General features: G+C 40.6%; 4 protein-coding genes and 1 long non-coding RNA gene across 7 annotated transcripts; 1 reads left to right on the plus strand and 4 right to left on the minus strand.

Moving 5' to 3' along the window:
- Positions 1-124: 124 nt before the first annotated feature.
- Positions 125-6,101, minus strand: LOC309718458 (uncharacterized protein). The gene is made up of 2 exons (XM_082553705.1): positions 3,669-6,101; positions 125-1,426 (listed from the first exon to the last, which is right to left on the minus strand). The coding sequence occupies exon 2, from the start codon at positions 1,406-1,408 to the stop codon at positions 743-745; it is 666 nt and encodes a 221-aa protein (XP_082409831.1). The 5' UTR covers positions 1,409-1,426; positions 3,669-6,101; the 3' UTR covers positions 125-742.
- Positions 6,102-6,207: 106 nt separating this feature from the next.
- Positions 6,208-9,427, minus strand: LOC309718456 (uncharacterized protein). The gene is made up of 5 exons (XM_082553703.1): positions 9,100-9,427; positions 8,848-9,011; positions 7,398-7,640; positions 7,091-7,288; positions 6,208-6,990 (listed from the first exon to the last, which is right to left on the minus strand). Exons 1-5 carry the CDS (start codon positions 9,333-9,335, stop codon positions 6,800-6,802), a joined length of 1,032 nt encoding a protein of 343 aa, XP_082409829.1. The 5' UTR covers positions 9,336-9,427; the 3' UTR covers positions 6,208-6,799.
- Positions 9,428-9,469: 42 nt separating this feature from the next.
- Positions 9,470-10,516, minus strand: LOC309718459 (immediate early response 3-interacting protein 1). The gene is made up of 3 exons (XM_082553706.1): positions 10,407-10,516; positions 10,043-10,144; positions 9,470-9,936 (listed from the first exon to the last, which is right to left on the minus strand). Exons 1-3 carry the CDS (start codon positions 10,495-10,497, stop codon positions 9,881-9,883), a joined length of 249 nt encoding a protein of 82 aa, XP_082409832.1. The 5' UTR covers positions 10,498-10,516; the 3' UTR covers positions 9,470-9,880.
- A 102-nt stretch (positions 10,517-10,618) lies between these two features.
- Positions 10,619-11,727, plus strand: LOC309718461. The gene is made up of 2 exons (XR_014279980.1): positions 10,619-10,698; positions 11,025-11,727. It is a non-coding gene; the product is annotated as an uncharacterized lncRNA (long non-coding RNA).
- Positions 11,728-12,043: 316 nt separating this feature from the next.
- Positions 12,044-23,157, minus strand: LOC309718453 (mothers against decapentaplegic homolog 2). Of its 3 annotated transcripts, none has more exons than XM_082553698.1 (11): positions 22,703-23,157; positions 20,333-20,747; positions 19,057-19,146; positions 18,665-18,858; positions 18,411-18,545; positions 18,238-18,300; positions 16,684-16,737; positions 15,991-16,203; positions 15,714-15,851; positions 15,145-15,289; positions 12,044-13,885 (listed from the first exon to the last, which is right to left on the minus strand). In XM_082553698.1, the coding sequence occupies exons 2-11, from the start codon at positions 20,566-20,568 to the stop codon at positions 13,762-13,764; spliced, it is 1,392 nt and encodes a 463-aa protein (XP_082409824.1). In that variant the 5' UTR covers positions 20,569-20,747; positions 22,703-23,157; the 3' UTR covers positions 12,044-13,761. The 3 variants fall into 3 exon arrangements, with proteins under 3 accessions (XP_082409824.1, XP_082409822.1, XP_082409823.1); XM_082553696.1 differs by having other exon boundaries at positions 18,226-18,300; XM_082553697.1 differs by lacking the exon at positions 22,703-23,157 and adding an exon at positions 21,940-22,290 and having other exon boundaries at positions 18,226-18,300.
- Positions 23,158-23,248: the final 91 nt, after the last annotated feature.

The following is a 23,248-nucleotide window of genomic DNA, read 5'->3' on the forward strand; positions in this document are numbered from 1 at the left end:
GTAGTGTAATAGCCAGAGAAGTTCATGGACACAGCGCATGTAAGGAAAAAAGGGTTGTATCTTAAAGAAACACACAGTTTGTATCTTTGAGTTCTGACAAATGTGTTTCACATATTCCTTCCAAATAAAAATAACACTCAGGTGGCACTCAGTTATTTTTGCCTACGCCAGCTGTTGATGAGCACTGAACCATTGCGCCAACATATTTTATGGCGAGGGAACAATGCAGTTAAAAAGAGGATCTATTTGTAAAACAGGATCCAGGGCAACCTAAACCTAAGACTCTCTCTGCATGATCAGTCATTGTGATCTTTGTGCACTGCTGTTACAATTATTAAAGGTGGCGTTATCTCAAATGGACAAAATGAAACTGGGACATTAGTAATATAAGTAGGCGGGACATTTTAATACTGAAATTTCTTATATTTTTTGTTAGCACCTGATATTTCAAGAACCAGCCGTTTATTGCAGAAACATGCATGTATCAAATCGTTCTTACTGTAACTTTTATCAAATGCACCATACTGTTTCCTACATTTCATATTTATAATGAAAAAGCAGTTTGACTGAAACACATTAGTGGTTGATGTTTGAACATGAACATGTTTTGCTGGTTGCTAAAAAAGCATGTCAGGAATGTAATCTTCTTCTGCTTCCCATACCACGAGTGACTGCTCAGGTTTCTATCACAGACAGTATCACGGTTCATATGATGGACACAAAGCTGTGAGATCCTGAAGGGTCATAAAAGTGTGCACAAACAGCAGCTTTTCTTTTCATGTGCAGCTTCAGGCTCCTCAGGAGGAGGCGCGTCAGGAGCAGATGTTTCCTTGTACTCTGACACTGAACCGCTGGAGGTGGACAAAAGCCTGCTGCACACCAGGTCTGCAGCTTTTCCATCCATCAAGGACACGTCTGTCACTGTTTTCTCTCTTAGCGACATATCCCCGTCTTCATCATCATCTATGAGCACAAACTCCTTGAGATAAACCATCCCCACTCCGTGGAGACTGCGGCTCTCTGCTGACTCCTCCGTACTGCGTCCATCCACAAAAGTCAGAGTTGAAGTCTCTGTCAGGGTCTCATGTGGGTCTGTTGAGTTGTCTTCTGGCCCCGAGTAGCCCTGGCTGCTTGACTCCATCGTCCTTATGAAACTCCTGTGGCCAATCTCGTCTTTCGTGCTGCGCTTTTCTTCGTGGCTGATGGAGTTGATGTCTGGAACGTTGGCACTAGCTCGGCTGGAGAGCTGGTCTCTCCTGGGATGAGAACTGTTTTCTGCAGCATGACCATTTCCAGAATGCATCTTGAAGGCCACCTTCTCATAGTCATGGTAGACCTGCACACTGCTGCTCCCTGTTGGGGAAGAAATGGGGATGGTGGCAGTGTTTCCTTTTCCTTGCTTCTTCATGTAAATCTGCCTTTCACACTGAGACCAAACAAAAAACTGGAGGTTAGCCTCTGACCTTAGAAACTGTAGTCTGTTCACTGAGGATGACTGCAAGACTCAGTTCAATATTATTTATGTAACACCAGCTCACAACAACAGACACCTGGGGCTGGTTTATTTTGTGAGCCCAAAACAATATAGAATAATCCAGTAAATAGGCCTTCCTTTTTTTTAACAATATGAGAATATTTAGCAAACAATAAATACTAATATAATCATTTTAAGATTACTACTACACAGTAAACAAAATGGTCTAAATGAATAAATTATGACATCCCTGCTTTTGGAGGGAAGCTTATTGATTTTATGAGTCTGCATTGTATGTAACGGGAAAATTGTTTTTGCTTTGCAGATTCTAGAAAAAGCAATACAGTTCAGTTTAGGAGGCCACATACCTTTGACCCAGAAAACTGGGGTTTGTACCCTGAATTGTATCATTATTTTATGTATATTGTGTTCATTCTTTTTTAGTTTTTTAAGACTTATGAAATCTGTAAAAAAAACAAAAAGTCTTTGTTCACCTGGACGGGTATTTTATCTTTTAGCTGTAATACAACTGTATGAATCTGATGAATTTCCACCAAAGAAATTAATTGATGCCAATGTCAAGAAAGTGTCAAGAACATGGCACTACAAAATTACTGGCCCTCTGACGTCTGAGGGTCTGTGAAGATCCATCACAGGAAACCGTGATGTGCAGAGCATCACCTGACTTGAACTGCTTCCCACAGAAATGCTCCAAACTCCTCAAACAAACAAACTGGCATCATGACCAACATGGACACTGATGGTGCAAAATAAGCATATGTTTGCATCATGTATATTAAAATGCTTGATAGTATAATTAAACCCTCTGACAGGAAACAGTTGTTTTCTCTTGAAGGGAAGGAGTATGTAATCGTTTCCATTTGTTTGTCTGTCTGTCTGTTCGTTATCGGTCCAGTGACCACAGTTTTAAAGATATCATTTTTAATGTTGTCTATCTAGACTGGCTAAATATTTGACCTTGACCTTCACTGTTAGTGCCCACAATCAAAGTTGACCTTGAAAGAAATAGTCAAGAAACCATGGCTGGTGTCACATATCTAGTTATTACTAAGGTCTGAATAAAGGTGCTGCTACATGATTTGAGGTCAACAAAATTTACCCCTACTTTATTTATTTAATTTTTGAATTATTAATGCACAATTACAAACTGACTACATCATGCAGTTACATTATAGTACAGTGTTTCGCTAACAGTGTAACTGGGGCAACAAATAGTGGACTTGTTTTATGCGCTGGCCTCTCTGAATAAATAAAAGAAGCCGTTACTTTTAAAGGAAGCAAAAATAACCTGAATTCCCGAAGGACCGGCTCTGTGAAGGTGGAGACAGATGAAGGCCTCAAAAGTGCTTTAACAAACCAAGGAAAGTGAGTGTTTGATCTCTTTTAAACACACCTTCCTCCTCCCCTGCTGCCACACAGAAACATTTCAGATGAAGTGATAAAGGCACTGCTCATCAGAGCATCCTGGAAATCTGCCATCCTACTTATGGGTGTGGAATGCTGACAGATTCGTGTCAGTGGGCAAATCTTCAAGCTTTAGTCCCGTTTTAAAGAAAGGACAAGCGCAAACAAATGCAAATGGGAATATGCAATAAATATGCACACTGGAAACTGTATTGAAATACTTTTCTAGAGGATTTATAGCTCTGTGTGCTAAATGCACTGCACTCTGCACAGGAGCTTTACAAACTGACCCTCTTACACTTGACTGACTCCTGCAAGACAGAATTGGGACTCTATAAATGAATAATATCTGCAGTGTACATGTTGGAGTGGGAATGCTCCAGTTTGTAGAGGTGACTGAGCAAGAACAAGAACAGATGAAAAATAGATAATGTTTTAAACACGTTCATTGGTTTATGGCTTTAGCTTCACATGGCTGGCGACTCCTTTTGTCTCAGCAGTGAGTACGAGCAGCCTGGAAGAAGCGTTATCTCTGGGAGGAGGAACTATGTGGCACAGCCAGGAGAAAATGGACAATAATTTAATATCACAGAGTTGACTTTTTAAAAATGTTGGGCAGTATAGAGTACACTTAATGTATGATGATGGCTATCTGAACGCTAACATTACTTAAAACTGTCCTTTACACATCAAACACACAATTGATGCAACAATGAACATCCACATTTCTGTAAAAATACACATCAATTTAATAAAAACATGCCTTTACCTTAAGCTTTTTAAGCCTGAACTCTTCCCCGGGTCGATGTAAGGAAAATCACATGGCATAGATGGGATGATCAAGCAGGCTTCCTCCTGCTCTGCTGTGCCGCTGGCAAAACTGATGTCTCCTGCTTGCAGAGTATTCCTTGTGGTCTACAAACAAGAAATCCTTCACACACGCCCTCCCCTCATCATATCCACTACAACTGCTCACAGCTGTAGCTGCACAGAGGCAGACTCGACGCACTCACACCAGAACCTGTGTGTGCGTCTCTTATTTTAAACTTTGTGATTTTCTAATGGATTGATCTTTATATTGATTCTGCTTCACATGTTAACCATCCAGAGTTGACTTTTGAGTTTTCATTAAATTAGAAATAGCAAAAAGGCAAACACCACCCAAAACAAGGAAATGAAGAAAGGTTAATTTATTGCACATTATTTGCCATTTTGGAGAATATGCTAACGTGCTTATGCGCAGACAGTTAATAATAACAATATTAAAATAGACACCGCTTACAGTGAATACAGGCTCTTTTCAGCTAGTTTTTAATTAAAATCAAAATGTCAATCTAAAGTTGGCGCTAACTTTTACTGGACCTGGCAGTGAAGTCAGATTATACCTGCAGTCCCTTCCTGAATTCTTGTTTACGCAGAACTACAACAGACACTTGTCCTGATTTTGTCCTTTTAAAACGCCACTTTTTTCAATCCCATGCACTGAACGTTTTCTAATATATAATACAGGCTCTAAGTCTCCGTGTTAAATATTGTGACAAATCCTTGAATTTAAAAATTTCAGCTATTCAACAAATATTGTGAAGTAAAACAAACAAACAAACAAACAACACACCCCTTTCAAAAAATTCTTTAAAATTAAGACTGTGACCTTACAATAATGACTAAATTGGGGATTACTTTATTTTTTTCAGCGAAAGAGAAGGCTCAAAGGAGATGCCACCTGTCAGAAAATGTATTTCTTATGTTGAAGGAAAAACAGTCTTTAAGATTATGTTTGACAACAATTTGGTGTAAACTAAATAAAGCTCAAACAAGGAATGCAAGAATATTTACAGCAAACCCTGAGGAATGCACCAGAGTCATGTGTTAAAGCACCAGGTGCACTGATGCAGAGGACACTCAATGTTGAAACTGCGTCTGATCTTTCACAAGTGATTTCTTATTTTCCAGCAGGTTTTTAGGTCAGAGGCGGTTGTGCACGGGAACTGTGCACCGCACCTCTAAATTAGAAAACCAGTGCTTTCTACTCTCTGTTCTTACTCTTATTGTCTGAGAGAGCAGCTGCTCTTTAGCTTTTTGAGACATTTTGACTTGTCACAAAGGGAAAAGCACATAAATAAATCAAACGATGCCTGAATACCATTTAGCTGCTTTAGCCTCAGGGTCCTGACATTGTGCATGCTGCCATGGTTTAATGGGACACTTTAACTCAGTGGTTCCCAAAAGTTTTTTGCTAGCCCCCCTTTGTTTTACAAGAAAAATGTGCGCGCGCGCACACGCACGCACAAACACATCCTCCAACCACACACACCCATATTTTGCTCCATTGCGGTTTATTTCACACCTCAAACATTTAGTAAACAATTAAGCAAATACAAGTAATCTGCAATAAATTACAGGTTGTAAGAAAATAAACTACTAACTCTTTAACGCTACGTCCGCACCTGCGCGGGTATTTTTGAAAACGCAGCTGTTTCGTCCACACGTAAAACGGAGATTTTTTAAAACTCCTTTTTTGCGTTTACGTGTGGACGAGGAATACAGAGTTCCTCATGCAACGTCAAAGGTATGTGCCTTTATTCACGTCACGCTGTGCGCCACGTTATTGTTTACATGAGATGAATTGCAGAATAGCAGATAGTCAGATTAACAATATTTTGTCTCTATCTTCAGGTTTTACACGCTTACACACACGCAGTTACTGTCCCTCTATTTAGAAAGGCAGAGGCGTCACGGTGTAATTATTTTACATGTAGTTGTTTTTTTTCCTGTGTAATAATATTCAACATTGTTATCAATACATTTTTCAAAAATGCCTCTCTGTGCAAAATGGGTTTACAAACATAAACAACTGTGGATACTGTTTGTCCGTGATTTGAAGAGCCCAGCGCTGCTCCCGATGAAGGGAAAACTAATTCTGCAGGGGAGACCTACCTCGGCATTTTTGCAGGTGAAACCAAAGGGCAGATATGCTTCACCATATTTTCTAGTCTTTGGCTTAGAATGAAGTTGGTTTGGAAACATATTCAGTGATGCTTCATCTCCTGCTTTGCGTTTGTGTGGGTGCCCCGTGCTAGCAGTGTCCAAGCATCCCCCCCCCATGCAATGACTCTGCGCCCCCCCTAGGGCGCGGGCCCCACACTTTGGGAAGGTCTGCTTTAACTGATCGGAGATACAATTAATGATATTATTACTCACAAGGAAATACCTGGAAACACCTTATCTGCTTACTGGTAAGCACTGAATGGTAATATAGTATATAAGTAATATTTAGTCAGAACAGAATGAAAACATCCACAAGTGTGCTCATTTATTCCTCATTTATTAGACACACAACTCTCCTCTGAACAGCCGACAATGAGCCGACAATGAGCCGACTAAACGAAAACAGCTGGTTATGAGCTAACTCAATACCAGCTAACGATAGGATCAAGTATCCTTGAAACCAGCATTCCCTCTGATAAACAGCTTGATTATATTCTCACATCATATGAGAGTTAATTCGCCAAGTGTCTGAATCTACTTCAAAGCAGCAAACAAGAGCAGCTGGCAGACTAACAGCAGCAAAAAACAGCAGCGCTTATGACAGAAAAGTTCAGAAAAGTTTGACATTATTCAACATATTCAAAAATACTGTGTAGAAAAACATATTTGTTTTACACAAACAGTAGTAGAAATACGCCAGCCAGCAGCAGCTGGCTAAATGTAATGGTTTTGATCTCTCTTAGGTGACTAAAACTTTTTGTTCTATAACAGCCACCGTAGCTGAGATTATGCACTTGAATTGGGAGGTGTAAGAAAACAGAATTCAGTTGACTGTAACCTGCCAATCTACTGACAGTCAAACTGTTAACAGTGAAAATCTGAACAACAAATAACAACATTCTTTGTTAATCATCAACACCTAGAAATCAGTCCCACCAGGTGAGCTTTGCCCCCTCTGTGTTGCTGCATCTGAAAGTAGAGGCTTTGGGACTGATGCTTATTTTCGGGTGCTTCCCAAAAACTGACCGTCACCTTTCCTGGAACCAGCAGAGGCTCCTTAAACTGGGCAGTGACGGTAATGGGAGCGGTGATCACTTTAACCCCTGTTGGCAAAACAGAGCAGCTAGCTGACACCCTAGAACAGGACAGAGCCATCCTTCATAGAGATAATTAATACTGTTATCGTCTGATAAATCGCATTACCTTTGTGCTTTTCAATTTCAGCCAAGCAGACAGAGAACATCCAGAGACTCGGTACTCTGTGAGGAGTGAATCTAAAGAGCCTGGCCGGCAGAGAGAGGAGCTTACATGGAAAACTCCATGTACACTTCAGGTCAGGAGTCCAGGGAACTTTGAGCTCCACCTGCTTCAGAGTGTCCGGTGCTGGCTCATCTTTCTCACCTGCCAGAACAAAGATCAAAGTCATGGTGATCAGGTGAGTGTGCCCCAAGTGTGCCGTCGCTTTAAAAACACAAATATTCTGAAGGGGAACCACCGTGACACTACTCACTCTCATTTTCATTCTTAGGTGAACATCTGATGGCTTTGTGAAGCTTGTTTTCGGAAAGCAGTGTCAGGATGCTCTCCCACACTACGCATCTGGAGCGGGAAGTAGCAGACAGACAGATGTCCACCTCCACCCCTAGATCAGTCGGCTGGTACCCCAGGACTTGCACCCGCAGGGTGAATGGACCCTTCTTCAGCTCATCGATTGGCTGAAAGGTTTTTAAACTCTGACGCACATGGACAAGACCTAAAAAAAACATTTAAAACACTCAAAGTTGGATAATTTTCTTTTAAAACCTGCAGTACACATAAAATGATGAAGATTGAAATCACTTAAAAAAGTAAATACTGTACATAATTTCAAATGATGGACTAAAAACATTTAAATATTAAAGTTTTTTTTTTTACTGGGAAAAACACCTTTTTTGGTAAACAATGTAGTCGGTGCACTAAGTCAAGCTTTTTAAAAAATGGTTAGTTTTCATTCCTGTCCTTGTGTTTTCCAGTAAATTTGAATTTTCTTTTAGTTGTGACTGACTGCTTTTGTGAGCAAAGTGAAATAAATGGATAAATAGATACTTTTTGTGGTTTTCCAAGGTGAGTATGTCTTCAGCAAATTAAAATGGCACTTGTGGGGTTCTTGCATTAGCTGGTTTGTCTTCTAGTGAAACTCATTTGAGCCTGCAATACTGGTGCCTTCGCTATTTGTTTGAAATCCATCTGTCCATACATTTTCTACCACCTGAAGAAAGAGCCAACTCTTCACGGGACAAAAGACCAGGAAGGCACCAAGTCCAGATCGTGTGCCACCTTCTGCACTGATCACCTGGCCCCATCTTGACACTGATCTTCAGCAGATCCCTGGAGCAATTCATCACTGTAGGGACACTCTCCAGCACCCCAAGAAGGCTGGGTACTCTGACCTGTAGTTCAACTGGGTAGTGAATCGGGGTTGAATACCCACCTCTGCCTGCTGCCTCTCAACGAGGGCAACTCCGGATTGGTACAAACTCCAGCCCCTGTCCAGCAGACTGCGGTGAGGTGAGACTGACTATATCTAGGAAAGATCTCCCAACCTCTCACCTAAGCTCAGCATCCTTCCCCACCAGAGAGGTGATGTTATATGCCCCAATAGCCAGCCTCAGCAACCAGGGATTAGACATCGCACACGACCATTACAACTTCTCTTGTGGGTGATGACCCCACAGTATGGCCCACTTGGGATCACTACTTTTAAATGTAGCCACAGAGTTTTGATGTAGTATTTTGTACAACAATCAAATATTGAAATCAAAGCAATTTTGGCAATAAAATGTACCCATCAAGTTTCCACTGAGTTGAGATATCAGCAAAAGAATCAGTCTGGTTAAAGACGCCGTGTCATAGAATCATAATACTTTATCATTCCCTGAAAAAGCTCTATAAATGTGTGTCTTGTGTTATCTATGTCTTACCTGCTGGGCTGAGCCTGAAGTTTTCATGAGTTAACAACATAAGGAGAGGTCTGCCGCAGAGAAACTCCGGGAAGCACAGCGGGATGTCTCTGTATTCACTGTCTGGATAATCCCAACCATAACCTGCAGCACTGCAGAACCTCCGCAACAGAGCATCCTCCACCCTTAGAGACACATACACAAACTCAAGAGGACCTGCTCCCAGCTATTTTACAGTTCAAATGCATGCGTAAAACGTTAGGCCGCACTCACCTGCAGCTGACCACTGTATAACCAGCTTCTTGTTTCTCTGTACCGTATAAGCAGCCTGCTCTCCGGGTCACTCTTCTGCTCAGGTATTTCATGTAAACATACGCATCACTCGGAAGTTTGTCGCTATGCAGTTCGGTTGTTTTCAGCAGCTTGTGAGCGCAGTAAACGTGAACGTAAACCAAATACACGGAACATACAGACAGTGAGGCCACAATGTAACTCTGCGCATTCCCCATTATCGATTATAATATCCATGTAGGCTCACAGATACCGCTTAGCAAGGTGAGCTCCAAGTGCATGCAACAGTACGGAAAGCGCCCTGGGACAAACAGTGCGCTTTCGGCTCATCAGCAATGAAACTCGCACTCGGTGACGTTTTTAAAAAAATCTTTACTGTCGATGCACAATCACTTATTCCACAATTATTTTACATATTTTTCAGAGTATAAATTACAGCTGTTTCATAGTCGGCTCCTCTCACCAATTTACTAGTACAGTGTAAAAATATTTATTTTTGCTTACTGTCTGAAAAGTTCAAACTATTCAGCAATTCGCTATTTATTTATTTATTTTTCCAAAACGAAAGGGAGATGTCACTCTTATTGGCTGCAAAGACAGCTTAACAAAAAAACAAAACAAAACCATCCAACAACTCATGTATAGAAATATACAAAGAGAACATTCATATCCAGGCTGAAGGGGACATTGTGTCTTCTTCAGTGGTTCCTGAGGTGACGGAGATGTCCTGACTCATCTGTCCCGTCCCCGCTTTTAAACTTCTTCACCCAAATAGAAGCAGCAGTACAATGCAGACTGAATTCACTGCGATCAGCGGCACTGCAGGGGAAAATAAAACATGACATGGTCTGAGCCAAGAGAAGTTAAAATGATCCAAGTCACTCTGTCTGAAGAATACTGAGTGTGTGATAAAGTGGAAACCCACCTCTCATGACTGTCCTGACGGAGCGGATAAGATTCATTAGCTGGACTTTGATGCCTGGTTCATCACCAAATCCCCCGACACTTTGATCCACTCCCCAGCCAACTGAAGATGGTTAAAACGAACGGATTTGTATTAAGTAGAGTGGGAATTAAAAGTACAAAATGTAAACATAAACGAACAACATAAAGTCTTCCTGTCAAATGGATAGAAGGTGGTGTAGCAACTTTAAACAAAGCGAAATCACAAACTTTTGCCATTTAAATTGTTCTATTTGACTAGCCTTTTAGCATTAGCCAGCTTAAATGCTGGGCCAATTCTATACATGACCTCTTGAGAGCCTAATATCTGAATTACAGACACTTACTTTTCCTTAGAAATCTTTCTTCGTGTAGTACAGCGACAGCATTGATGCACAGAATAGCTGCTTGTATAAGAGAGTATAAGGTAAATGCCATCTTGTCTCGACAAGTAGCTAGCTAGCTATATGTTAGCTGTAGCTGGCACTATTTACATCCGGAGGCCGCTCTGCTTTGATTGGTCGTCGGGCTTAGGGAGTGGGCGGGGCGCGTCCAATCCAGAACCCTCCCGTAAGAACTGCTACGGAAGGACTCCATCTGTCTTCAAGCAACAACTTCTGACGTGCCCCAAAACTACTGGTAGATATTTGCCTCTTGGGCATTTGTGAGAAATTTTTCTTTTATATTTTTGTAGCGTTTACTCACAGTTTGGTTAGGGTCAGGAGAAGACTATTTCTGTTAAATTTATTTTTAGAAGCTTGTCTGACATAACGCCATAAAGCCAAACTCCCTCAATATACAGGCAGCTGAGAACAAGGCCCCTTTCAGAAATCTGGCTTTTCAAGTACAAAAAGTGAATTGCAGTTAGCTTTTCACAATCTGCCCCTCACTCATATAAAACTTGACCAAAACAAGATGCAAATGTATAACCAAGAGCTAAACGTTTAATAATTGTTGTTTGACAGAGCCTTGGGAAATGTCTTGATATTGAGGATGCCATAGTGCCACCACCCCTGAAAAGCAAACAAAAAACCGTGGCAGTTGGCAGGTAAGGGCTGCTGCAGTATCCCTACTTCCCACAGCCTTGTTTGACGAGCATTATGTGTAACATAGCCTCAAAACACCACTTTATGCAGGATGTTTCCTCCTGTAATATCTCATAATGTTATTATGATGTCATTATTGATGGTCATGCCACGGCTGGCATGGTGGATAACTTCGTAAGGCATGTAATGTGTTTTAAAAAAAATACATATTTAATGGTGGAATTTATTTTTTCCCCCCATGTATAACCTGAACATACAAACTTAGCTCTATATGCTGCACAGCTCCAATTTGTATTTGAGTGTTACTTACGGAAATGTACCACTTTCCACAAGCTGCCTTTGATGAAAATGTCATCAGCTGCCTTTAGTGATCTCTACTTGAATTTGACGATTCAAATAGCAGGACCTTGGAAATCAGTGTTGTACAAATTCTCTCAACTCCTTGATTTAAGAAACACAAGAGGCTGAATCATGAGAATAAAAATCTTTATTAGTGTTTTATGAAGTCTGCATAATATGCGCACGCCTGAGAAGCTTATGGTCAGAGAAAAAAAAGGAAAAAAAAAAAAGAGAAAAAGAACTGCTCTATCAATACCGCCCTCTACTGGTAAAACAACTGCCACATCTACTGTACTGACTGCTTTGCAAAAAGATTACTGTTAAATACACACATACTGTACTACTGTTATGTATATATGTATATGCATGTCTGGTCCACATCAGTTTTTGTAATGCAAATTTTTTTTTCCACATTCATATGTTGTAGGCCAAAGTCAAAACAATGTAACACCGGACCCTAACACTTGGTTCAGTTCCCCAAATCCAAACTTCACTAGGTGCACTTAAAGTACAATCACTACTGCCATATGGTAAACATATTTTGGGGGCGGGAACATGTTAAACTCGCAACAGCCACAAAATGAGTTGAAGCCATAAAGTCTTGTTGTACATACTGTATTTTATAGACAGAACAAGTACGATACAAACACTAACACAGAATGTCCCAGTGTGCAGGCACATTCGCTCCTCTCACAGGAGAAAATAAACACTCTCCTTCCGACGTTCCTGTAACATTTTGAAAGCCAATTATATCTGGTTCATCTTAACCTGCCTGCCGTAAGCACCAGAAGGCTACAAGAGGTCATGTGTGTTTTTTCCAAAAATGAAAGGGGGTGGGAAAAAAATAAAATAAAATTGAATGAACTGAATGGCCGAGCTGAATGAACAAATGGCCATTACAAAGTTTTACATGCCACTGGAATCATTCAAACCATTACAGAAAAGTTGATTTCAGGCAAATCTGTTGCTGTTTTAGTGTACTTTAAATGCACCAGATTTTTTCAGAAGAGAAAAAAGGGTAGATACAGGCTGCACATGTGTGGCAGTGATGTTTTTTTTCCTTAAACCAAGACAAAGAGCTGCTTAGAAAGTTTTGAGGGAGAGAAAAAAAAATATATAAGGAATGATCCATGCCCTCCATGTCACTTTGGAAACAACTGTGGTCTTTATAATATTATTTTAATAAAAAGTGGACGACAGAAATTGTAAGTATATTTATATATAAAAATACATGAGAATACAAAAGTAGCAAAACAATGGGGATATAGGCTAAAAACAGAATGAATTCATTCATTGAAACCTTCAAATTCTCCCAGTGAACCGCTCTCTACTTCACCTTGGAGAGTCCCAGGACTCCCAGTGTCTGTCAAAAAAACAAGAAGCTTTTTGATTAACAGCTGATATTCTCTGGTCCCTGCCCAGTGCACCCTGCAAAGCCTGGCCCACCACCTCTTCAGCTTCCATACCAGGCTGTTCAAGTGGGGGATGTAACTAGACTAAGCCAAGGACACATAAGAGTGCCATATAATGACAAAAATCATAAACTCTTGTCAGACTGAGTTAGCACTTCGTTTTTGAAATATTTATTCAACCAACACTCTTTTCTCCATTACGAGGAATGTCTTATAACGACACCCATCAAGACTTAAAATAAAACTAAAATAAAATTTAAAAAAAAAAACAAAAACTGAGGTGTATGTGTGTGCGTGTGTGTGTGAGGAAGGGGTGTTCTGGCAAAGACAATCAAATCACTTTTTAACAAAAACAAAACAAAAACACCGTGGCGTTTCCTTGAGGGGAACGGCCACCAAGGCCATCATTTCTTCACTAAGTCACCTCCCCCTGGCAAGAGACGGGGCAGAGTTTCCCAGAGAAAAGTAAACTTATGTTAACAATGTTTGGGGTAGGCTTTAAAAAAAAAAAAATCATGTTACTTATACAAGCAATCTTCAAATACTGAGAAACTATTCACAGATATTTTTGGTATCTCCTCTACCTCCCAGACTAAAAACCAATATACATTTTATTTGTACCACAAATAGATCTAATATTAAGGTTTTGGGAAAACAGTTTTAACAAGGTGCATGACATAGAGGGGTAACAAAGTGCCAATTTTTGTTGTTGTTGTTTTACTCAAAAGTCTGTATCTGTGTGTGTATGTGAAGTTAAAAGAGGGATGTGGAACTGGGCCACAAATACTATGAAGTATGTCACAGAAAAATCAATCTGTGGGATTTCCTTTTTTTAAATGAAAGGACTCACATGTTTAGAATTTAACGAGCTTTATAATGGGCTTTTTTGAGGGGGAGGGGCTATTTTAGGACATACTGGAGCAGCGTGCGGATGGGGAACCCATCTGGGTCAGAACTTTGTCCAGCCACTGCAAGGGCCCGTTCAAATGCAGCTCGATCCAGCAAGGAGTGCTTGTGACAGTCTGCCGCCTGGAAAATAAAGATAATTTCATGAGCTGACGTAGCCTTTTCATGTTTCACGACATGTGACTTATGATGCTTTATGATGAGCTTTGTTAAGTGAAGCACCCATTTCTACAACTTCTTCTACAGGAAGAGGATGTTGCGGTTTGCAGCTCTCTACTTGAAATTCTTAAAAACTACTTGAAAATCTGATCACACATCCCTGGAATAACCTGAACCATTTGCATCCCATGTGATGGAAATAGTTCAGGTCATTATTAGCTGATGTCACTAATAATGGCTCAAACTGTATGCATCAAAACAAAACAAAAAACCCCAAAAAAAACATTTGCCACTAGGGCTGTGCGATATCACCAAAATCTCATATCCCAATATAAGACATCTATCGTCCCGATAACGATATAAATCACACAATTTTAACATTTTCTGTAAATTCTTGCGTGACGTGTTTCCAGCTGCGTGTCATGTACCTGGAGTCGAGTGTTTTAACCGATGCATTTTTAAACATAAGTTGTAACGGCCGCCGTTTTCTTTGTGAGTATTTATTACATGGCGTGCTGCGGGGAAAAGCCTGTTCTAACGTTTGAATCTAAGGTTTATTTTTTAGCACCTGAAGGCTCTTTGTTGCTTTTCATCCGTAAATAATCTGCTCTTTCACGTGATTCAGTTTATTTTGAAAAGTCTCAACAGGATCTTGAGCTTTATTGTGAAAGGTTTATGTAGAAAATAAACAAGCGGACACGCGATGGTTTTACCGTTGCTAATGACAACGCATAAAAACAGGCGCTTGTCCGTCCGTAGTGTGGTTATATTAAATATAAGAGAAAGAGAACTTTAATAAATTAATATAGCCACTACAGTGACCATCAAAACGATGAATTAGAAAGCACTTTGGGCAACTATGCTGTTTTCTAAAGTGCTCTGTGAATAAACTCAGATTGGACTCTTTAACTTGGGCTCATTGTCGGCTGTTCTATGAACGCTCTGTTTGGTCTTTGTTATTTGTCCCCTCAAGCTTGACTAATAAATTAATCAATTAGTCAAGTCATTAAGTTCACTAGGAACAAAACTGATAGCGAGGAAGAAAAACTTTACTTTTACTCCATGACTCTGCAGTAATAAGGCCCACAAAGGACCATAGGGTGCAACTAAAGTTCGGCGTACAAGGCTCCACTAAGATTAACTGTTAACGTTTCAAATCAAATTTCCACATATTAAGTATGACTACATCCCATGATTTCCACAGTTTCTGGACCAGTGTTCACCTGTACTCAGCTCCCCAGCCTTTGACAAAGCTCATGCGGATAGTGCACATCCTGGTGAGTTGGTAGACGGCCTCAAAGCCCTGGTTGACTGACTGAGCCAGCAGAGCTGCAAATTCCTGGTTGTTAAAGATTTTTAGGTTACAACCTGAAAGGACAAAGAGAAAAAACAGGGCCGTCGGTTTTTGCTGGTGGTAAAAGATGAATCACAATGAGACTTTGGTTGGAAGTGGTCTGTTATTGTTTTTGCTGTGGATAATTATTAATTACACAGACCTTTTGTGATGATTCTGCTGGCCTTCACCAGTTAGTGATTTGATTAATTTAGCAAGTTTTTAAATTCCTCTTTTCCCACAGAACTCCTTTAAAAACTTTTTATTCTGATATACTGTGAATTAGCATTCTGAGTGCATTGCAGAGAAGTGGACTTTCAGAGGTGATATGAAAGGTTGCTATGGAAGCGGAGACACTGGGAGTGTAATTTCCATTTTCACCTTAAAGCAGGATGCTACACAATTTTAAGAGAGAGAGAGAGAAACTTTTATCATCGTATTTTTTCTTAAACATCTCACCTGGAGGAATTTTACACACTGTTGCTGGATGCCAACCATACCGCTGGTTGCAGTTTGGACTCTGGACAAAGATGGCGCTATCACTCAGGCACTCAGCAAATACTTCCCCCCCAATATAGTAGAGTCGAACTCCTCTTCCTGTAAACACAGATAGAACCCAGTTATTCAGACATACTGAATCGTGTGAATGTAAAGAAAGTAATTTTGAAGGCTTAAAGTGCAACAGGTTTCCTACACACAGTTATACACTCCTAACACATACTGAGCTGTGCCATACCTATGTGCCTTCGGGTCATCTCTACAGTGGCATTCCTGTTAACATTAGACAGCAGGCCGAGGCAGAAGCGTTCAGAGTTTGATGGATCTGTGAATCCATCCACTGTCAGTGAGGGCTGAGAGGCGTGAAACGTCTCCCCGACGCGCTGGTTCAGCTCATAGTACGCTATAGAGCACCAGAAGGCCGGCTCCGAGTAAGTCACTGGTTGCAGGTCTGCAGGAGAGGCAAAACTACACATCAGTTACGAAAGACCAGCACTGAAAAGTTTTCTCTGTGTATGCACAGATGTGTCTGCTTTCCTACTGACAGGCAACCACAAGACCCATCCAAAACCACCACCTCACTAATTTATTACCATTATTGTGATTACCAGCAAAATCCCCACCCTATGTGTAGGTTTTGCCAAGTCTGCGGCACTTGTTCGCTTCACTCATGTATGCAAACACAGACTTGTTAATTCATCATGCTGGTTTTTTTTTTTAAATCTTCATTATCAGTTGTACATAGAGCGATGCCAAAAAACACCAAATAACTGAATAAAAATGTATCCTGTTCTTTATAAGCTAAACACTTGTTTTTGTGTTTTTTTAAAATAACTAATTTAATTTAATTTTTTTCACATGGTTCCCTTCCATTCTGTCAGATTTAACATATTCAGTTACACAATTTGTTTGAGTTAAAAACAACACTTACCCATGCTGTGATTGACAGGAGACAGAGTGCTGGGGGAGAGCTCTGCTGGAGAACCTAACCAGAAAACAAGAAGTCATGGGTGTGGATGCATTAAAATGCAAAAAGGTGGATTATATCTTATAATGAACCTGGTGCCTGTCTTGCAAAGAAAAGCCAAAAGGATACCATAAAACGCATCTGCTTGCTTTACAGTGAACAGAAGAGATGCTGTCTACTGTTGCCATAACACTCGATCTGTACATCTTCTAGATGAGAAGATAAAGTTTGAGCTACAGCTTCTTTCACTGCACTAAGGGTGAAATGGATTAGTTATAAAACAGTAAGTAGCTCGCTGCTGCAGTTGAGGTTATCATTAACAGCACACCAAGCTACTTTATTCTTACATCCATTTCCAGAACAAGACACCGAGCGCTGCTATAGAATCTTACAAAATAAAACATTTAACTTCTGTGACTTTAAACTTTAAATGCTTTTCTCATGTTTGCTCATGCTTCTGTGGAAAAAAAAAATATATCTAAAAAGATTCAATCTGGATTTTGTCCCTGCCACCCTCTTTAAGAAATTGAAGGATACGACACATTTAACCCTCCGAGGTAAAACAGAGGGGGAAGCACAAGAGTTAGAATCAAGGTGGAGGACTGAATCAAGACGCTTTCAATAAAGAACAAGCACTGACAGATTGATGCAAGGTGCTACAGTGTGTCTGACAATAACAGCAGCTTTAAAACTGTTCTTATTCATGCCTTCCTGTGTTGTATATACATACCCATGTCTGAATGACACCAAGCTCTCACTTTAGTGGCCTGATAAGGCCAGCGCGTGGTACAGTCAAAAACTCACCTTTGAACCAGTAAGTGAATAAGACTGTAATCTCTTGACGCAACAATCTAAAACTATGTGTTACTATGAGCATACTTGATCTAGGATGAGCTTTGATGGACAGATTTCATTGGTACTAATCCATGATGACAAATAATCACCAGGTAGATCAGGTGACTACGTGACACATGGAAGTGCAGCAGCACAGGTAGAGTCTGACCTATCGCCCTTTACTGCATGTCTTCTTCTTCTCTCGCTCTCCCTACTTTCTTGTCCATCTTCACTGCTCTACCATCCAATAGAGGCAAAAATGCCCAAAAATGATCTTAAGAAAATCATTTTTGGGCATCAATCAAAACTCAGTACCTTCAGTTATCAACTTAAATCACTCAAACAAGTTATATATGGTAACTGAACTGGTGACTGGTCCTTATATAGAACCTTTCCACTCTACCTGAACATTCAAAGCACACTATACAACGTGCCTCATTCATTTACCCATACATAGAAGCAAGCTTTTTCAATCTAACATTCACACTCCAATGAACGCATCGGAGTTCAGTATCTTATCCAAGGATACTCTGACATGCAAACTGGAGCAGGCGGGGATCGAAGCACCAACCTTCCAACCTGCATTCAGGTATAACCTGCAGCTATTGCGACTCATCTGACTAGTGATGTGAGACAGACAGGAAAAGAAGGAGGACCACTAGTCTAGGGTACCTGTGTCCATACTTTGATTCATCTGCTGATCACTGGCCTCCCCATCCTCACTGATGTAGCCTGGTGGAGGTGTTTCTGTTGAAACACACACAAAAAAAGTGATCTTGAACAAAACTTGAAAGCATGTCTTCTCTCAAATCACATTTTCTTTCCCGACATGATGTAAATACAAGAAGCAAACTCACCTGGTATATAGTTGTTTGGAGGTTCGATTCCTGTTGGAAAATTTGTGTTCTCAGGTATGGAATGAGTGTAGTCATCTAGAGGTGGCAGCTCTGGCAGGATTTCTGAGTGCCTTGGCACGAGAACAGGAGGCAGCACTGAAGTGTTGGGGAAAAGTTACCAGAAGAGATTTACATATTTAGAAAAATGGCTTTAAAATGTTGCCGCTCACCATTCATTACAACTTCTCACATTCAAACGGCATGATTTGGCTCACCTGGGGTCTCCACCCTCTGGTAGTGGTAAGGGTTGATGCAGACTTCGTCCTTCTTGAGGTGAAAGGCATACTCACAGGCCTCAATGGCACGCAGCTCGTGGTGGCTGTGAAGGTCTGGCCATCGCCACAAACGGCAGTAGATAACATGGGGAAGGCCCTTCCTGTGGGAGACCTGGAGACGGCCGTCCAAGGATCTGATTGAACAGCAAACAGGAGATGGTGGTGAGAGGGGCAGAACACAGGGGAGGAGTGATACATAATATGGCCAGGTAGGAGAGGTAATGGAGATGGATTGACGAGAAACAAGGATGTTCTCAGCAACCGTCACCTCCAACACTATGATGACAACTCTCCCACATCAAAGTTGTATACACAATAGTTGAGATAGTCACCTGGTTTGGTCAGGGTAGTTGTAAAGGCCTGATGTATCCCACTGTTCTATCGTATTTGGTGTACTCAGTCCCCATATTTCAGAGCAATTGCTGCACACAGAGAAAACAACAAAAACAAAAACAAAAAACAAATGATAAACATGGGACATGACTCATTCAGAAATATCAGTATGGGTATGTAAACACTAAAAGGCCTCTTTTATTGGAGTCTCATGGCAAAAGAAAGACATCAAATTTCAGCTCTGAAAATGAAAGATGGGAACTTCAAATAAGAGAAGCCTTTTTCAACCGAATCAAGGGAGAGAGAAAAAAAGCAAAACCCAAACATGGAATTTGCTAGCACGCACAATGAGTGAGACAAAGGGCATTCTTCACATTGTGGCATTGTATCAAACACTGAAAATAACTCTTTCACTATGATTGTTTATGTCAGAACTTATCTGGAGACATTCAAACAAACGCTGAAGGAACACAGTGGCACAAGAGAAGGGGTGGCAACCTTGGCAAAAAAGAAAAAGAAGAAAAAACCTTTCCATTCTCAAAACACTGACAAGAAAATGGGCAGAGAAATGTGAAATTAAGACAAATGGAGAGTAGTTGCTTCTGAATAACAGGACAATAACAGATGCTACGCATTATAAGCTAAAAATACACAACAACATGCATTAGACTTCGTGATTGCAGTGGGATCTCTAAACTGACATTTAAAGTTGGAGTTGTCTGGCTCAAGACAAAGCTGGAAATCCATTTTAGTCCACTTACCCCAGAAACTTTTAGCTCATAATATCAAGTTGTGTTATTAGCAATTTCTACTGCAGGAAACTGCATGATAACAACCTAATGTCAACGTGACACCTATCAAAGTCACTAAACGCTATAAAACAAACCAGTATAAGTACAGCTGCTTGAATGACATTACTTTTAGCTGACGTAGATACCATTTCATTCACACTGAGCCAGTCACTCTATCACTAAAACCTAAATGTCCTAGAACAACTCTCAGGAGATAAAAAAAAAAACAGTTATCTATAGACATCCAAACATTTGATGTGGTACTTGGTGGAACATCATTGAAAGATGTCTGTTAACACGGTGTTCCCACTGAATGCAAGTCTGGGTCATGAAGGCTGGCTGACAAAGATCCACATCAATTGAGCTTTCAGAGTTTCTCTCCCATGGGACTAATGCAAACTGTCTAACAGCAAATATAATAAAAGCTTTTAGTCACAGAAACATGAAAAAGCAGAATCACCAACAATCAGCAGTATTATTGTACCTGGGGATGGTAACACACTTTGTGTTACAGTTCTGTGTGGTGATGGCCTTCTCGAGCTCATCTAGCTGACCCGTCTTCTTCAGCTTCTTCACTAAGCTCTTCACGGCCTTCTCGCACCATTTCTCCTCTTGTCCGTTCTGCTCTGCGCCGCCCGCTCCTCCCGGGCTGCTAGTTGATTTCTTCCAGCCCAAAAGCCTCTTCACCACAGGAGGGGTGAATGGCAATATGGAGGACATCTTAAGCTGGACAAGCCAGGAGTCTCCACAGGACTTAATACAAGTTTTCTCTCACACACAGACAAGAGGGGACTGGGAGCTACAGTTTCGGGTCCTTGCTCTCAGGAGCCCCTCTACTGACCACTGAGTCACAGGATGAACTCCACCGCTAGCAGTGTAAACTCAGAAGAGACGGACACCTTGGGAGACAGGCATACACAAAGTACATCATTACAAAAAAAACTACAGAAAAACAACAGCATTTAAGCTTATAAAAATAACAGGCAGGCATATACAGTGAAACGCTAAAGTCTTGAGATACCCTTCATGTCTTTATACTTTTTCTAGGAAACTGGGAAATAAGTGTAGCGATTAACTAAAATGTGTGCAAACATAAACAGAAATGAAATACAGTTTATAAGGCAAAAACCTTTAGGGTCTTTAAGTATTTTTCGGGAATAATTCTCTAGGATTCCCGAAGGACATTTGATGGTATTCTTTGGATTTTGTCTGCCTTTTGTTCTGTTCTCTCTCAAGATGATCCTATGCTTGTTCAATAATGCTGAAGTCAAGGATCTGTGGAAGCCAGTCCATGACTGACTTTGCTCCAGTGTGTGTTTTTATAACCAGAAATGGTTTTACTGCACTGGCAGTGTGTTTGGGATCACTGTCATGTTGTAAAATTAAGCAGCAACCAGTCAGATTTGCTCTTGATGGTACTTTTTAATGCCTGTCATTTCACCGATTTTGACAAGATACCAAACACTGCTAGTGGAAATGTAGCCCCAAGCCATGACAGAGCCTCCACCATGTTTTACAAATTGCTGTAGGTGCTCACCAATATGCCATATCTGTATTTATTGATATAAACAAAAAGAAATTCGAATTTGAATTCACCACTCCATAAAACCTGTTGCCACTGATTTCCAGTCCAGTTCTTGTGTAATGTGGCACACCACAGCTATTTCTACTTAATACTAGTTTATGCTGGCAAGTCATCTTTTGCATTTCTCAAATATTTAACTAAAGGAATGGGAACAAGTTGTGTTATGAGGCTGCCTAAAGATACACTTTAGGCATCACTTAAGATACAAATATGTATGAATGAGTCATAGGTCAGTGAGAATGGTTTAACAAACAACGGGACAGGGTCTAGGCTAAAAATGAGTAAAAAGGGAGCCAATATCCAAAGAAAACCTTTGAAACACCCTCAGAAAGCTCGGAGAACTACTGTTCAAAACCACTTAAAAAACAAAAGAAAAATGTTAAGAAATGAGGGCGGGCTTATGCCTTTTGCACACTATTGTACTAGACACCGTTACTTCAAAAAGAAATAAGCAGGACCGTTTTGTCAGCAGCACTGACTCTTGTGTGAAGTAAAGAAATGCCCACCTGATGTTAGCTAGTCAAACACTGCCTGGCACCTCAACTATTTAGCTTGCAAAACAATGAAGTTAGCAGACCGGGTGTGTCTCTTCCGTGCCCAGAAACTAGCACGACAAACTGTTAAAGGGCGCTGTGAATCATATCAAATCAATGTGAGAGCATTTTGTGACAGCCAGTTAGTGCTAACACTGACTGGCTTTGGAAGGCCGGCTGCTAGCTGCCTGATAGGGGCCCTGCCTGGATCAAGTCACCACCAAATCAGTTTATCAGAGCTAGCTTGTGAATTTCTGTAATAAATCAAGCAAAGAGCGAAATGCAAATAAAAGCCACAGATAATGAAATTCAATAAACGATAGGTAGTTTACGGAGAATTCATAATCTAGCTAAGGCAGCTAACGTTAGCTTAAGCAAGCTAGCTGCCAGCTTGTTACCAAAAATCCTTTTGTTGTGATCCACGAAACAGCCTCCTATGCGCAACAGTCAAGTCGCGCTACTTTTCTACCTACCATCAGGCAGTCAAATACAGATAAGACACAATTTATCCAATCTCACAAAATGTCACCATAAGGGTATACACAATGTAGTCCATCAGTTGAATAAAGCTACCCGTTCTCTGTGTCTTTTACTCAAACATAGTAAAATGAGCTAGCATCTTGGACGAACTCTTCCAAACTGACCCTGTCTCCCGCTGGCTACCGGAGCTACATCTCCCACACAAAACAACACGCTTCAAAGTCAAGAAAGCCGCTCTAAACGTTCCAATAATTACCCCAGTCTGAAAATTCCAGCTTCCAGTTTCCGAGGAAGAGATGTGCGCCTCTCTAAACGCCTTGGTGACATAAAAATACATGAACGCTGCTGTACTGCAGCTAATTTTGACAAGGCTCTTCTCAACTTGCCACCAATGCTACACAAGCTAGTTAGCTATGTTAGCTAGACCGGAACAACACAACAAACCTGTTGGCTACGGGCAAGCGATTAGGCCCACCTATCAAAAACGTGATTGGAGGATCGGACGAAGACGTAACTGAATACTGGCTCTTGTCCTTGACAATCTTCTTTGTTTATTTGACAGCATGTGTTTATATCTGTCATCGTTTACGGAGGATTGAAAGCAAAACCGGTTCATAGCAGCATTTTTTTTATTACTTGGGTTATCATTATTTACATTTTCCCAACAAAATTAAATAGTAAATTGAAAAATAGGATAAGTTTTATTTTTCACTCCGGCTTATTTATGAAAATGTATCTTTAGAGCTATCAGGTTTGCTGAAAATTTAGTCAGAACCAATAGCTCCTCCCCTCAGGCAGGTGT

This window comes from Aulonocara stuartgranti (assembly GCF_965226115.1).
Source record: "Aulonocara stuartgranti genome assembly, chromosome: 12".
Taxonomy (NCBI): domain Eukaryota; kingdom Metazoa; phylum Chordata; class Actinopteri; order Cichliformes; family Cichlidae; genus Aulonocara; species Aulonocara stuartgranti.

Excerpts from the sequence above, each read along its gene's own strand:
- LOC309718458 (XM_082553705.1), bottom strand. The coding sequence starts at position 1,408 with ATGAAGAAGCAAGGAAAAGGAAACACTGCCACCATCCCCATTTCTTCC.
- LOC309718456 (XM_082553703.1), bottom strand. The coding sequence starts at position 9,335 with ATGGGGAATGCGCAGAGTTACATTGTGGCCTCACTGTCTGTATGTTCC. Across the intron at positions 7,641-8,847 it reads CTTCAGGCTCAGCCCAGCAG|GTCTTGTCCATGTGCGTCAG; the intron begins GTAAGACATAGA and ends TGTTTTTTTTAG. Across the intron at positions 7,289-7,397 it reads ACCTAAGAATGAAAATGAGA|GTGAGAAAGATGAGCCAGCA; the intron begins GTGAGTAGTGTC and ends TTGTTCTGGCAG.
- LOC309718459 (XM_082553706.1), bottom strand. The coding sequence starts at position 10,497 with ATGGCATTTACCTTATACTCTCTTATACAAGCAGCTATTCTGTGCATC. Across the intron at positions 10,145-10,406 it reads AGAAAGATTTCTAAGGAAAA|TTGGCTGGGGAGTGGATCAA; the intron begins GTAAGTGTCTGT and ends AACCATCTTCAG. Across the intron at positions 9,937-10,042 it reads CGTCAGGACAGTCATGAGAG|TGCCGCTGATCGCAGTGAAT; the intron begins GTGGGTTTCCAC and ends TTTCCCCTGCAG.
- LOC309718453 (XM_082553696.1), bottom strand. The coding sequence starts at position 20,568 with ATGTCCTCCATATTGCCATTCACCCCTCCTGTGGTGAAGAGGCTTTTG. Across the intron at positions 16,204-16,683 it reads TCCTGTCAATCACAGCATGG|ACCTGCAACCAGTGACTTAC; the intron begins GTAAGTGTTGTT and ends CCTCTCCTGCAG. Across the intron at positions 13,886-15,144 it reads GGCTGGGGAGCTGAGTACAG|GCGGCAGACTGTCACAAGCA; the intron begins GTGAACACTGGT and ends TTTATTTTCCAG.